At 43.2% G+C, this 16,390-nt stretch overlaps 1 protein-coding gene across 7 annotated transcripts in view; it reads left to right on the top strand.

Annotated features, from left to right (window-relative positions):
• Positions 1–16,390, top strand: part of GRIP2 (glutamate receptor interacting protein 2) — a 365,790-nt gene that overhangs the window by 280,510 nt on the left and 68,890 nt on the right. For all 7 annotated transcript variants that reach the window (XM_033141097.1, XM_033141095.1, XM_033141094.1 and 4 more), the window contains exon 2: positions 14,020–14,100. In XM_033141097.1, the coding sequence (XP_032996988.1) occupies positions 14,020–14,100 (81 nt within the window). The remainder of the gene's footprint in view (positions 1–14,019; positions 14,101–16,390) is intronic.

Genomic DNA, 16,390 nt, shown 5'->3' with positions numbered 1-16,390 from the left:
GCCTTCTCTTAGCTTCTGGGGACAGTTCAAGATGCCAGTAATTATTATCTGTAAGGTCCTTCCAGCCTGTCATTATTTTGAGGTGGGACTCAATCACATGCTGGCAAAATTCAGGCTATACAATTAAAGTTGATTTGGCACCCTTGCGAGGCGGAAAATGGAAAGTGTTGCCATGTCCTCCCCTCATCCTCATGTTCAGCTGAGAAGCTTTTCAAGTAGCTGCCTGCTCTATCAGGCAGCAAAATAAACACAGCAGCAGAGAGACAATTCCCATATTTCTTCTTCCTCTACCACCCCCTTTTTCAAAAAGTCCCTCAAGTCGCTGCCTGCCAAACGGCAGGCAGGCAGCAAAATGAGTGATAGGCGAGTCCTACACTTCCCTCCTCCAACACACACATTTTTAGTAGCTGCCTGCTGTTGATCCATGTGACGGGCAGGCAGCAAAGCAAAACAGATAGAGCAGCAAACAGATGGATCCTGTGCTTCCTCCTCTACCAGTCCACACACACACACACACACACACGGGGGGGGGGGAACCTCTGTGGCCAGAGCAGTTTCCTGTCTCGTGCTCCACAAGGCCTTGTTTTCTAATGTCCCCACTTTTAAGAAACCCTTCCATGGGCAGCCAAAACAGAGGAGGAGCTCCCCCCACCCCCAACTTTCTCCCAATCCGAAAAGGATGGCAACCTCTCCTTGCCTCTTGTAACCAAATTACACTGATAACCAGTCTACATTTTTTTTAGTTCTCATGTATGTGTGTGCACATGCACATTTTCACAAACCAAGTATACATTTTTTTACACCTCAGTAGTAGATGTTGCCAATTCTTTTGAGGAAGGGTGTGTGTGTGTGTGTGTGTGTGTGTGTGTTTGTGCGCCATTTCCAAAACCTGCATCCTTCTCTTCAATTTTCAGACCTGGTTATTTCAAGCAGAAGGGAATAGTTTAGGGAACTACTAGTCACAATTTTTCTCCCCTCCTCACACAAAATGTAAATTACTAGTTACAACTCTTCTCTTTCACCCCGCCCTCCTCCAGAAAAAGAAACCTCTGGAAATGGCTACTGTATTCATTTTGTCCTGAGCAATTGTAGCTTCTGAAGGCCTTTCTTTGAGAAAGCGGGTGGGGGTGGGGGTGGAATTCTCTTTCAAAACACCAATTGAATCTGGACAGCTTCCAGTGGGAGAATTGAACTGATAAACACCTGCCTGAGCTTTGAGTGTGAAGGCACTTTCTGAATATAATTGTATATATAAGATTTGTGTACGGTCGCTCTTTGGAGATGGCAATAGCCCAGTGACGCTTTTAATTCTCCCGACATTCCGTTAGGAATAAAAATACTCACTTCCCCTCCTAATTTCTTTTAACAAGTTTTCTGATGTCAAGAGCAAAGTATTGGGGAAACAGGATGAAACTGCCCTAGAATAGCTTTGTGATTAAATTCCATATGAAACTTCAAGTAGAATCTAGCATACTCTGTTGGAACAATCAATATACTTTTAAGGTCTCTCTTTTAGTGGTGCTGCAAAATCATCAGTGTGTCAGTGATTTTTCTCAAGGATAGAAAATCGGGTTGCTTCTAGCAACACTAGGAAGCCGTACAGAATTATTAATCTACTGAGAAGAATTGTTTTTGGAAACTGATAAAAGCAAATAAATGAATTTGGACTGAAACACAGGGGATGGTTTAATGTGGATGCTCTGGAAGGCATGCCATCCTATATATTCCTCATCTTTACTTAGCATAGGAAGCAAGCCAATAATACAATTGGACTGCTACTTTGCATCTTGGTATGTGTCTCTGCGAAACGGGGTGAGCTCCCGTTGCTCTATCCCAGCTTCTGCCAACCTTACTGTTCGGAAAGCATACTAGTGCAAGTAAATAAACAGGTACCACTGTGGTGGGAAGGTCAACGGCCTTTCCATGTGCTCTGGCACTCATCACAGAAGTGGTTTAGTCATGCTGGCCACATGACCTGGAAAGCTGCCTGCAGACAAACGTCGGCTGTCTTGGCCTGAAAAGCAAGATGAGTGCCGCATCCCATAGTCGCCTTTGACTGGACTTAACCGTCCAGGCGTCCTTTACCTTACCTTTACCTTTTATGTCCAGGAAATATGTCCAGGAAATATTATAACTCCTCCCCTGTATTTTTTCACATTCTTGAATTTTGCGCACCTGTGCAGGTTTTACTATCCTGCCTATTTCCAGGAGTGGTGCAAAAAAGATCAGGGCTACTAGCTACCAGCCAGCTTCAACCAGAAATACAAAAGTGATGTCATTGCAATGCTCGTGGCGATTTATCACTGGCTTGAGATAAATGTTATGTCTAAAATATGTGGTGCTGGTAAATTATCAAAGGAAAATTCACGCTGAGCATTAGGAGGCAAGCTCCGAGTAGTAACATCCTCGGTGGTTTTGCAGGCATCTCCATTGTTTTGTACTGCTTTTAATGGGCTTTTAAATGCTGTTATATTGCTGTGCTCTGTCGCTGCCCATATATTTTATGAGAGGGTGGTGCATATAAATACTTTTGTAAATAGTACAAATAAATAAGATACCCAACAATGTTTGATGAGCCGATGGCAGATCTGTGTATTTAAACACTGTGGCAACCCAATTGTGTAGAAAGAGAAAGAACAGCAGTTCATTGTTGACAGTGAAAATGGCACTAGAATAAGACTGTCCTCTCTCCTGCCTGTCCCTCACCCACACATTGTGAGGGTGTGTTTGACTCAGGTGAGCAGTGCTTGGCAAGAGGGCCTGCAGGAAGTTAGCAGTGGGTATTGGGGCAGGTGGGGGGAGTTCCATACTTCACATTTGCAGATCTTTCTTGTTGTTTGGCTTCCCATATTAAACTATTGTGTTAAAGATAAAATAGTACTGACAGTGGGGAAAGGAATATGATCAATTGTGTTAAGTTGTATGGAGCTTCCAAGAGACACAGTGCTTTACAGTACGATATAGTGGATATAATACAGAATTTGGAATGGAAGGATCTGAGTTAAAATTCCAGCTCATCCATGAAACTCACCGGATGGTCTTACGTAACTGTTTTCATGAAGGAAACCCCATATGTATTCATATTCTGGAGAACTTTGCTTGGAAGGGTGGCGCACAAATGTAGTTTTGGAAATGTTGTGAATCCAGTACAGGAGCAGTCATTGGGATGCCCTCCAGATGCTGTTGGACTTCAACTCCCATCAGCACTAGACAGCATGGCCATTGGTCAGAGATGATGGGACTTGGAGTCCGACAATATCTGGAGGGCACTACGTGATTCTGAACTGGTGAAGGTATTGTTTTTCCTGTTGAACGTCAGCAACAGCAGCCGCTTTAACTGGCTGCCTGTTGGAAACGGGGGGAAATTCTTATTAATAAGCTAAAGTCCTGACAGTGGTTGCTGTTAGCATTCTACTTGCACAAGATAGCTTTCTTACTGTTCATCTGCTCTGACAAACCTTTTTTTAAAAAAATAAAGAATATCTGAGCTGTGGATTAATAAGACTTTCATGTTAAAACTTCAGTCTTCAATATGGCTCAAATCATGTTCCCTTCCTAACAGTCTGACTATCTATTTAAGAAAAAAGGGATTTTTATTTTATTTTTTTGCAATAAGAATATTGCGCTAAATATACATTCCCATGAAGCAGTCTTGTCTCATGGTCTTGGTGTTTTGTTTTTTCAAACTGCAGCATGTAATTATTCTGAAAGAAGCATTTTTGTAAACAACCTTGTTTTATGTGTGTGTGTTTTAAGGAGAAACAATTTTACCTCTGCTTTTTACCTCTCTCTCTCCACCTGGATTAATGGATTTGCCTGTTTATCTGGCACTGGACTCTACAATAAATCCAGGTTTCGTGGGTTTTTTAAAAATAAAAATAAAAAAATAAAAAGCCTAGCTAACTGCAGCTCTTTAATGGGAACTTTAGAAGTGACATTTTAATAGTCCGATAAGGAAATGCCAAGTTAGTGTCATCCCTAAATGAGCTTACTCCTTCTCAATTGTTGGTCTGATAAGTAAGCGTGACAGGAGGTTTCTTTCCCCAAAGGCTTAACAGTAAGAATGTTAGGTGGTTCGTTTTTCAGCCCTTTCCTGTATTGTGTTAGGAAACCTCTTCCTCCAAGGCATATTCTCAGAGGACAGCTTTTTTGCTTTCAGTAGATTTTTTTCTTGGCTACGTTTCTCAATAGATCCATTTGCATGGGGCTTGGTCCACTGGATAGCGTGGGGCTTCTTCTTCTTCTTCTTCTTCTTCTTCTTCTTGTTTTACATATATATATATATATATATATATATATATATATATATATATATATATATATATATATATATATATATATATATACCCTGCCCATCTGGGTGGCTTCCAGCACAAATAAAAATAAAACATCAAACATTAATAATAACAACCAGATCCTATATAAAAGTCACAATAGCTTTAAAATAAACAACCTATACCAAATAAAGTAAAAAGCCCCCTTGCTGATGCTGCTGAGGAAGCAAGGGGAAAGGCAAATGGGAAGGCAGGTGATCATTTTTTTTTTTATATCTAGGACATTGCTGACAAGGATGTAGCCAATGCCTACAGAAGTAAGTCTGATCTATGTCTGACTTAATGGAGCCTTAACCACTCATAACCTGAGAGACAATTGCAACTCCTTGCAAAAAGCCTCCTTTGCAACCAACCAAGTGTTACTGCTGAGAGAGCTGGACCATAAAGTAACCAAGTGTTACTGCTGGATTGAGTGGTAGTGAGAGCTGGACCATAAAGAAGGCTGATCTCCGAAGAATTGATGCTTTTGAATTGTGGTGCTGGAGGAGACTCTTGAGAGTCCCATGGACTGCAAAAAGATCAAACCTATCCATTCTTAAGGAAATCAGCCCTGAGTGCTTACTGGAAGGACAGATCCTGAAGCTGAGGCTCCAATACTTTGGACACCTCATGAGAAGAGAAGACTCCCTGGAAAAGACCCTGATGTTGGGAAAGATGGAGGGCACAAGGAGAAGGGGACGACAGAGGATGAGATGGTTGGGCGGTGTTCTTGAAACTACCGACATGAGTTTGAGCAAACTACGGGAGGCAGTGGAAGACAGGAGTGCCTGGCATGCTCTGGTCCATGGGGTCACAACTAAACGACTAAACAACAACAACAAGTGTTGCTGCTTGCTGCTGGGCTCCTCTCTAACAGCCACCCACAATTTAAAAAAAATGGCTTTGGGAATGGAGAGAAATGCCCAGAGTGAAAGGAAGAAGTTAACTCTGTCCTACAACTTTAGAAGCTGCATTGATTTGTTAGGAAGATGTCGGAGCAGCAGACTGCCCTCTTTATCACACAGTGCAAAAGATGTCAGGTTTACAAAAGGCAGGCAGACCGCTTAATTTGACTCATTACAGAATCAAATACTATCTGGTTTGCCAATTGCAGCTGGCACACTCACCACAAGGGTCTATCTTTCAAATGGACTTTGAGAGCAGGATCTGCTCAATGAGGGAAATGAATTGTTATGTGCCTTGGCATTTTTCTCTCTCTCATTGGTCTTTCCTAAATGGTCTCTTGCTGGCTGAGTGATTTGTCTGCTGATTTAACGGCTGTGAGTAGAATTGTTCTTGCTGCCATAAAAAAGGCTAAAGAGATGTGGTGCAACTCTTGTTTGCCACTGACCATTTATATAGCCCTCCATTTGTTCTGACAACAACCTTATGAAGTGTAGGTCACTGTTCCCCCCCCCCCCTTTTTTTAAACCTTGTAAGAACCGAGAGAACTTTCCTGAAGCATTCAGTTTTTGGTATGTGATTTTATTTTATTTTAAAGGAGCACTTGAATGCAGGCCTTAAGTCCCTAGATTCAGTTTTAAAACTGCTGGAAAGTTCGGCTGCCCCAGGTCCATTTCCTTGGCTCAGATAATGAACAGATGAATTTTGCTTTATGGCAGATGGTGCCCAGAAGTTGCTTTGTTCTGAGTCTTTGTCTTTCCCTGGCCTAGTTCTGGCTGAGGTGGAAAACCTGTTTGTTTTATTTCTTTATTTAAGGATTTGTAAGCATAGAGTCAGAGTGTATACATAACAATCTAAATAGCAGATCCTAAAAGCTTCAAATTATCTATAATATAGGCAGTATAAAATGGCTGATAGTTCTCTTCAACATTTAAATTTCCAATAGCCAACTAAAAGCAAAAACACTAGGGAAGGTGTTCAACACCGCACTTTTCCTGTCATTCCATCAGTGGAAGCATGTCAGCTTGCCAGATGGAACAATCCTCCCTCTTCTCCCCCTGGGGGCTGTTCTGAGGGTCCCCCCCACCTGTTAGAGCCCATTTTTGTAGACACAAGGGGCAGAGGAGAGGGTGGAATGACCCGTTGTGCAAGTGGAAGTCCTTGCACAGGGCTTCCACTGACAGGTCTCATTAGTTGAATCCTAGCCTAGGCATTCATCCAAGTTTGATCAGTAGTCGATTCCACAGAGCAAAATCAAAGGTCTGGTTTCTAGTATGGCAGGAGTACCTATGGGGAATACTCTTTTTAAAAATTATTTTTACAGATTTTTCAAATTATTACACATCAAACCAAATTGCTTAAATTTAATACAATTTCTTAAAATCAGGTTTCTAGTTCTCATTGCAATCCTATGTCCAAGATTTTCGTCCCATAGCTATGGGGGAAAACCTTAACCATGGCCCATCAGAGGAATGCTGTTCCCAGCTGGTGTATGTGGGGCAAGATGGTCATTCAGGTAAAGTTATGAGTGGGCTACACCCCTTCAGATGATTGAATGGGGGGGTGGGTTTCCCTTGACTGCATGGTCCTCCAATCAACTGGGAGGAAGGGTTGATGGGAAAGCATCTGTGTGTGAGGTAAAAATAGAATTATTTCTGGAAGAAAGAGGGGGAGACTTGGAAGGAAGCAGAGCATGAGTGCTAGAAGGCACCTTTGTGGGTTCAAGTAATTTGTGGGTTTGTGGGTTCAAGAACCTTTGTGGGTTCAAGTAATTCTTTTTCCGAGGTGTTGACGAGGGCCATCTGTTTTGCTGCTTGCAGGAGTGCTAAGCTACTTATTGCCTCCTGTGTTCTGCGTGTGTATATTTCTAAATGAATGAAATAATACAAAAACAAGTATCCAGTCGTCTCTCCTCCCCTTGAACTTCTTACCATTCAGGGAAGTGGAGGTAAGTCTTGCTCATCACTTAACAGTGAGAAAAGAGACTGGGTTTTTAGCAACTTGAGTAATGTCAAGGAAAGTATAGAAGTGTGAATGTGTTGCTACTACAAAGGGCAGAGCACAATGGAATTGTAGGATTTTTGCTGCCTTCCATCTTCCTCCTTTTTTAAAAAAAACAAAACATTAAAATGCAAAAACACTTTTGGTACTGCCAGTTTCTGAAACACATACCTGAATAATGCAACTGCTCCTCTCTTTTTGAGATTCTTCTGTATACCTTGTGTTAGTAAGTCAGGTTCCACATGAATTTTTACAGATTGGGGAGGGGTTTTTTTTTTGCCAGTGTTTTAACACCAAGCTTGCAATTGGATTCCTTGATGTTATTTATGGTTTCACTCAATGGGGATGCAAGATGTCAGGAGCTTGTCAAATGGAACAAATAAGACCATTTATTGCACATAGTAGGAATGTTGCTGCTATCTACACAAAGCTGTTATTCTTCCAAACACTTAGCTCTGCATAAGTAGACTGTAACACTATTGAAAAATATTCAGAAGATTGGCACCTGAGGATGTAGTTGTGGGACAAGAATGCTTTAACAATGGGCAGCTCTTCAGTATGAAGAGCATGTCTGCCTCCTGGGTGGATCTTCCTTCCTGAAAGCCAGTTCTGACAATACAGCTGATTTATTCTGTTACCATTTATTTATACACCACCCTTTGGCCCAGAAGCCCTCTAAGTCGAGAACAGTATCCTAATACAAAAGAAACATACAATAAAAAATACAATGAACACAATAAATCAATCAAAACGATATCAAATCGCAAAATACCTCTCAATCATGCTGAATATGCTTTGGAACACTCCTTAACCCTTAGGCAAGGAAACAGGAAACCTATGGATCATCATGATACCCCTATCTCTCACCTAGGGTGTACACACTCCCTTCATATCTCTCACTTTGGAGTGGGGCAGGTTCTAGCCTGAGGCAGAAACAACTCTCTCCCACTGCTGCCAACCAGCTAGCATTATAATAGCCAGAGCCTGGAAGAAGAAAAAGAATTCTTGCAAACCCTCATGTTCACAAGAACACTTATTTCCTGTCCCCCTCACCAGCAAAATCCCCAAACTGCTTAGGTGTGCATTCTATTCACACACTGATTATTTACGTCGACGATGAGCTGCTTTCCCATGTGAGTTTGTGCCTCCAACATTAATTACGCTTGTATAAACATCATATTGTGTAAGGAAGTCAAGCAACTGAATCTGGACTGAATCGGGCAAGGTGTTCCATGTGGAACACAGGAGGGGGTGCAGCTTTCATGGGCTGGAAATCACTGACATGCCTGATGGTATAGTTGTTAAAAATGCCCTGTACTTTGTGGCTGGTTATCTCAAACAATCAGGCCGGCTCTACCATTAAGTAGAGCAAGGCTCCAGTGATGTGATACTAAGAAACAGAGCTCTGCGTGCCCTGCAGCCTGCTGTGCATCCCTTCAGCTAGCTTGTCGCCCTTCAGATGCAGTGGAGGATGCTACCCTGTTGAAGTAAAATTCAATTGCCATAGAACTAGGGGGGAAAGTTGTCCTCATGCTGTTTGCGATGAACCTCACCCCTCAATTACTAAAATCGTGTCCAAAAGGGTACAGGGGTGAAACCAACCCCCCCCACTCGGTTCGCCTCAAAACAAACCCCTCTGACTTTAAGGACTTAATAGTAATGAGAGTCTTTTTCCAGGTTTCGTGGCCTTGTATCCTCAATACTCTGGGTCACTTAAATGAACAACCTCTTGCCTACGGTAAAGGGCCTCCCTCAGCTCGGATCCCCACTGTCTCGATTAGCCTCAATGCTCTGGCAACTTCGTGGCACTCTAGGTTTTCACCATCTAACGCTTTTCTGTGTGACTCTAGGACACAAACTATCACCTCCCTTTCCTCAGGTAAATTTTGCCCTTTCTTGAGTCCACACCTCTGTGAGATTTGATACCCTGCTGGACCAATAATGACGATTCCTCCTTGGCACCAAAAAAAACCTGAACTTTATTTTCTTGAGAACATAGTTGTTTTAAAGATTCATACATTCACAATCTTAGTTGCAGTAATACAGAAACATCTTTCGATCTATAGTTTCATGCTAAACTAATCCTAACCTAAACCACCACTATCCTGGCCCCACACCCTTCTTCTTCCCTGTCTCCACACACACCCTCCCTCTTCTCAACTGTCAAAACAGGGACCGTCCAGCCCCCGAAGGATGAGCTGTCAGTTAAGTTGAAGGTGGATTAACTCCTTCTGAGCTGGGAGGTAATAACTCCTCCACCCTAGGGCCAATCCGTCACACTGTTCACCTCAGGTGGCAAATAGTCTTGGGCTGTTCCTGCAAGCAACCACAGTGCTCAGAGGGGTTCATACTGGAGAAGACACAGAAGTCTCCCTGTGCAACTCTGTTCCTCATCAGTGACCATTTCTAGAACTCACTTACCCTTTAAACAAATCCAGTTTCAAACCTGTGGATGTCCCAGCCAAGAAACTAAAGGCATTGTTGCTCTGTTGGCATTGGGGAATTTCTTGACAGCCTACACAAGAATAGTAGCCATGTAGGCATATTGGAAGCTGCCCATCTAGATCAGCATTGTCTGCAGCAGCTGACTCTCCTGGGTTTATGGGGAGGGATATTTCCTGGGCTGTCTGGAGATGCTGGGGATTGAACTGACGATCTTCTGCATTCAAAGCAAATGTGCTACCTACCACTGAGCCACAGCTCTTCCCCTGCAGAGATAATATATATCTACGTAGCACATCATATCTTTTTGTGCAGGGTGTCTGATGTGAACGCTCCTTTCTGCACTTCTCGTGATATGCTGAAGTTATAACCATCAGAAAAAGAACTTTCCAGCGGTAGACATGAGCACACATGTCCTAATACACAGTGCACTTTTAGTTGGAGGTTAAAATTTGGAGAGGTGTCAGATCTCTCTCTTTTTTTAATCTCTCACTTTCTTTTTTCTGGAGGGAAAGCTCGTAAGAGCCTATTGTTCCCATGAAGCTCCTAAGATGACATGCTAAGAATGAGGACAGGATATTAACACACAATATAAGAGCCTTAATTGAAGATGGAGTAGAGAAGGGAGGAGGGAAATATATCTAATAAAGTAAACCTGATTGACAAAGCAGGAAGCCAGCCAGATATGAACAAAAGGCGCACAGCAGGGAAATGAATGCAAGCAAATGCCAATTCACACTTCAGCAGGCACCTTCCTTGACTGCTCAAACATTTTCAGTCAGATAATGAGCAAAAACAAACACTTTAGCATCCTCCCCTCTGCTGGGGAGAAGAGCTCAAAAGGGATGGAGGAGAGAGAGTGAAAGTCTTGGTGCTAATTGTTTGCTATCTGAACTGTCAGTGAAATGCCAGAGGTTTTTGTTGACTGGCACCTTTGTTGAAGGATGGCTAATTGTGAATGGTGAAAGTAGATTTATTATTGCTGGCTCAGGCCATTTAGCTGTTTTGCAAAATGCTCTTGATGATGATGAGTTGGTTTACCTTGGGCCACACTCTTGAAATGCTAGCTTAGCTGTCAAGCTTGTTTGTCTGTCTGCACCATTTGCACTTCTGGGGCAGGGTGCTACTGATGCTGAGGGTGTTACATCAGATGTTGCTTTGGGGTTACCAAAAGGAAATCTCAACACACTCTCTTGGTGCTCTGGAAGGGGTTGCTGCGGTGTCTGTACTGAGAAGCAGATGGTTGATGGCATGTCTGGGGCATCCTTGTAATTGTGAAGTCTGCTTATGTGGCTCCCTAGCGCAGTCAGTCTCTGCTTCTGGACTAGGAACTCACAGTGGCAAAATTGTGTGCCTGCCTTTCCCATAGAAATGCTTTAGGTAATTTCTCACAACAACAAAAAATCCCCCTTATATTGCCAGATGCCACCCTGAGCTTGCTATGGCACCCCAAAAGATGTTAGGTAAAGGTAAAGGTACCCCTGACCGTTAGGTCCAGTCGCGGACAACTCTTGGGTTGCAGCGCTTATCTCGCTCTATTGGCCGAGGGAGCCGGCATTTGTCCGCAGACAGCTTCTGGGTCGTGTGGCCAGCATGACTAAGCTGCTTCTGGTGAACCAGAGCAGCGCACGGAAGTGCTGTTTACCTTGCACTTGATGTGCTTTCAAACTGCTAGGTGGGCAGGAGCTGGGACCAAGCAACAGGAGCTCACCCTGTTGCAGGGATTCGAATCGCTGACCTTCTGATCGGCAATCCCTAGGTGCTGTGGTCTAAACCACAGAGCCACCCGCGTCCCTATCCAAAAGATGTTATGTCAGTTTTTATTTTCTTTTTTTAAAATATTGGAACTGCTAAGGCAGCAGTTACCGACTCATGTTGGTAGCTTCGAGAACACTGTCCAACCATCTCGTCCTCTGCCGTCCCCTTCTCCTTGTGCCCTTCATCTTTCCCAACATCAGGGAGTCTTCTCTTCTCATGTGGTGGCCAAAGTATTGGAGCCTCAGCTTCAGGATCTGTCCTTCCAGTGAGCACTCAGGCCTGATTTCCTTAAGAATGGATAGGTTTGATCTTCTTGCAGTCCATGGAACTCTCAAGAGTCTCCTCCAGCACCATAATTCAAAAGCATCAATTCTTCGGCGATCAGCCTTCTTTATGGTCCAGCTCTCGCTTCCGTACATTACTACTGGGAAAACCATAGCTTTAACTATATGGACCTTTGTCGACAAGGTGATGTCTCTGCTTTTTAAGATGCTGTCTAGGTTTGTCATTGCTTTTCTCCCAAGAAGCAGGTGTCTTCTAATTTCGTGACTGCTGTCACCATCTGTCGATCACTTGGGTCGTGTGAAATGTAGTGATTTCTAATGTGGCTATTGCAGCACAGAGATTTTTTTGTTTCCAGGTGGGGGCACCAATACAGCTCCCAGCCAAGGGCACAAGGAACCCTACATATGCCTTGGTGAATGGGGCGTGTATGTGTACAGGGCTCTGGTAGATTAGCATTTTCCCTAAGCCCCCCCCCCAAAAAATTCTATGAATTAGGTTTAAATTGGACGCATGCAGTATGGGTTCCACATTTATGGTATGCAAAGTGACTGAAATTGAATAGTGCTTCCTAAGCTTGTTGCATTTAAAACTGGTATTTCTGTACGATCCCACCACTCTCAACTATGCAGCTTATCAGGTTGATTTTTTTATTTTATTTTCTACTTTCCAGTACGAAGCAAATATCTAGTGGGTGCTGCAGGGATCAGACACTTGATAAGTACCTATTAGACACTGAATGGGTTTGGGACACTGGGAGTTAACTCCTTCTGTGCAGTAAATTATAGGCTGCAGTGAGATGCATTGCAAGTATTGTACCCTTGGGTTCCCTTAAAACTCTTTTCGTTCTATCAGTATTGAAGTTTTCTGTGATTTGATACAGTCAGTAAATGCGGGAGGAAAAGAGATTTGAGAGTTCTTATTTCCTGGCAAATAAGTATCTTCTTGTGGGGGGAAATGCACATAAGAAGTGAAATCCATATTTAATTATAGCATTTGCATTTTAAGCTGATACTCTTTTATATACTGTTTCTGTGCCGCCACTGCCACCCCCACTTTGAAGTTGCAGCAAGGAGAGGTGACTTTGAAATAAAAGGATGCAAGGGAACAGGTGATTGAATTCAAGTATAGTGATTTAGTGCTCTGTTGGTATCCTGATGTATGATTCCATTTCTGGGGACCATGAATTTCTGCACAGGTATTATGGCATGCTTAAAGCCATATGGGAATGATGTTCTTTCACCCTTAACGGGTTATCTCATGAAAAATAAATCAGATTGTCCTTTTATCACTGCTGTCCTGGAAAAGTGCTACTGAAGTAGGGAGGTCATACTTACCTGTAGTCTTAGGTGTAAAGCAGTCTTCCACATGCCTCACAGCATTGCTCTGCCACAACATTAAGTGGCCCTTATGCACACTGCACACTCCTGAAATGGAACTTCCCCTTCCTCTCCTCTGTGCACTCCCTGCACCCTTCAAATCTGCCATGACCATTTCCCCAACTCTCCACAGCAGATAGAAGTGTGGGAAAATGTGACACGCAATGACATTGTTGGATTCGACCCATTGTAAGTCGCTTTGGCTCTTCCACCAATTGCCAAAGGGGATGCAGCAGCAGTAGGGCTGCTTGCAAAATGGCAACGCCAGCCTCCAAAGCACTATAAGAAGCCTCTAAATGCTATGGTGGGTGGTAGAGAAGTCACCAAGGAATGCCATTTTCAGCACTATCTCTACAGCCACAGTAACATGCACACTAATTCTAAAGGTTATAAAATGACTTTGCGAGGAAGTTTACAAAGCCAAAATTCAGATAGCCAGAGTTCCAAAAATTTATCTGTGAGGGCCCTATTACATGAGGATTCAGTGAGTTGATGTTGTTGTTTGGCATGGAGAGACAACTTTGTGATAGCAGTGACATCACTCAAACTTCCTCTGATTCTTCTGCAGAAAAGTAATAGTTAAATGTTGGGTAAGCAAAAATTCAAATCACCCTTAGCTTAACTCTAAGGGTTGTTCCGAGTGACTATTAAAATTTACCTGTGATGCTCAGGCACTGCCAGCCAGCAACGTGCAGTTCGCAAGTGTTAAAATGTGTGAGACTCAAGATTTTCTAATGCTTGGTGTCAACACAGCATTATAAAATGTCAACGAAACGAAAAGTTGTAAGGAATATTTGTCATACCAGTTAATAATGAAAAACAATGATTATTTTGGGCTTGCTTATAAAGCCCGCAGCCCACTCGTGGGTTGTGACCTACAGGTTAGGAAGCACTTGTTTAATAATTTGCACATCAGTCTGTTGTGATTTTTGTTTTGGTAGATGATGGCCCTTACTCAAAAGGGAGCAAAGACTCAGGTGGACTGGACACAGCCCTGGTTTCAAGAAGGCAAAGTATACCAGGTAACTGACCTATTCTTTTAGCCATGTATACCTTTTTGAGGTCAGTTAGGTTTCATTCTCAGTTTGGTAACCATCAAAAGTGCTTTGCTGGGTGTGGTAGAGCTGCTATGCTAACTTTCTGGCAGGTGGGTTGCTTATTGGAAGGGACTGGTGCAGTGCTCACGCCCCAGCAGAAGTTGGGTGCGTGCTCCTGGCCACGGGCTCACCTGGTACCTGCAGTCGTAGGTTTTAATTTAAATATTTCCCACTGTGTCAACACTACATCAGGGTCATAATGGGAAATTAAAATTGCTGCTGCCAGAAATGCATGTGTCCGGGTGGGAGGGGCATGTTAGAACAGGGATTACTGTAATGTTGCTGAGCTCTAATAGGGGCACTTGAGCCCTGGAAGCTGCCAGCAGATGCTATTTCCTGATGCAGTAAACCATGGTCTGCACCAATGGCAGTAGAGATGTGTTGCTGCACCAAGGTTAGCTCCAAAAATTAAAAGGAGGGAATTTGCATGTGATGAAAAAGCATGCAAGCCTACAGCACTCCTGACCTCATAGCCATAGTTAAGAGATGGGGCAGCATTAGGCTCAGGTAATTCCTGTAATAATAATCATAATCATAATTACAAAGCCAAAAGGAGGAAATGGAAGAAAATGTTGAAGGTGGGGAGGAAGAGGAGAAAAGAGCTATTGAGGAGCACATTCTAACTACTACTCATTTTTATTGTTCCTTCAGTTTTGATTGATCAGTCGCATGAGTTGCGATATATTCTGTAGCAGCCTGAGCCCATAATAGTGAAGACTTGTAAAACATGCTCTTGTTGTTGTTGTTCAGTCGTTCAGTCGTGTCCGACTCTTCGTGACCCCATGGACCAGAGCACGCCAGGCACGCCTATCATTCACTGCCTCCCGCAGTTTGGCCAAATTCATGTTAGTAGCTTCGAGAATACTGTCCAACCATCTCATCCTTTGTCGTCCCCTTCTCCTTGTGCCCTCCATCTTTCCCAACATCAGGGTCTTTTCCAGGGAGTCTTCTCTTCTCATGAGGTGGCCAAAGTACTGGAGCCTCAACTTCAGGATCTGTCCTTCTAGTGAGCACTCAGGGCCGATTTCCTTGAGAATGGATAGGTTTGATCTTCTTGCAGTCCATGGGACTCTCAAGAGTCTCCTCCAGCACCATAATTCAAAAGCATCAATTCTTTGGCGATCAGCCTTCTTGATGGTCCAGCTCTCACTTCCGTACATTACTACTGGGAAAACCATAGCTTTAACTATACGGACCTTTGTTGGCAAGGTGATGTCTTTGCTTTTTAAGATGCTGTCTAGGTTTGTCATTGCTTTTCTCCCAAGAAGCAGGCGTCTTCTAATTTCGTGACTGCTGTCACCATCTGCAGTGATCATGGAACCCAAGAAAGTGAAATCTCTCACTGCCTCCATTTCTTCCCCTTCTATTTGCCAGGAGGTGATGGGACCAGTGGCCATGATCTTAGTTTTTTTGATGTTGAGCTTCAGACCATATTTTGCGCTTTCCTCTTTCACCCTCATTAAAAGGTTCTTCAATTCCTCCTCACTTTCTGCCATCAAGGTTGTATCATCAGCATATCTGAGGTTGTTGATATTTTTTCCGGCAATCTTAATTCCGATTTGGGATTCATCCAGCCCAGCCTTTCGCATGATGAATTCTGCATATAAGTTAAATAAGCAGGGAGACAATATACAGCCTTGTCGTACTCCTTTCCCAATTTTGAACCAATCAGTTATTCCATATCCAGTTCTAACTGTAGCTTCTTGTCCCAAATAGAGATTTCTCAGGAGACAGATGAGGTGATCCGGCACTCCCATTTCTTTAAGAACTTTCCATAGTTTGCTGTGGTCGACACAGTCAAATGCTTTTGCGTAGTCAATGAAGCAGAAGTAGATGTTTTTCTGGAACTCTCTAGCTTTCTCCATAATCCAGCGCATGTTTGCAATTTGGTCTCTGGTTCCTCTGCCCCTTCGAAATCCAGCTTGCACTTCTGGGAGTTCTCTACTCGTATGCATGCTCTACTCGTATGCATTACAAGGCTGAAGAGTGATAAATATTTATAGGGGGACCATTATGCAGCACTTATTCGCCTTCATTCATGCATTGATGTCAGATTATCATTTAAATGACACAGGTGTGATATTCTTCGTTCTTCCATTACTGGGTGTCCTTGGGTTTAGGCCCATTTGCAGTCACCTGTGGATACTGTGGCACCTACACCCGTTTGCACCATGGAGAAGTTCAGGATCATCAATGCAATCCAAAGCAGAAAATG

This window comes from Lacerta agilis, chromosome 2, assembly GCF_009819535.1.
Source record: "Lacerta agilis isolate rLacAgi1 chromosome 2, rLacAgi1.pri, whole genome shotgun sequence".
Classification (NCBI taxonomy): Eukaryota; Metazoa; Chordata; class Lepidosauria; order Squamata; family Lacertidae; genus Lacerta; species Lacerta agilis.
The sequence above is the reverse complement of the archived record's forward strand: the minus strand, read 5'-3'. Positions and strand labels throughout refer to the sequence as shown.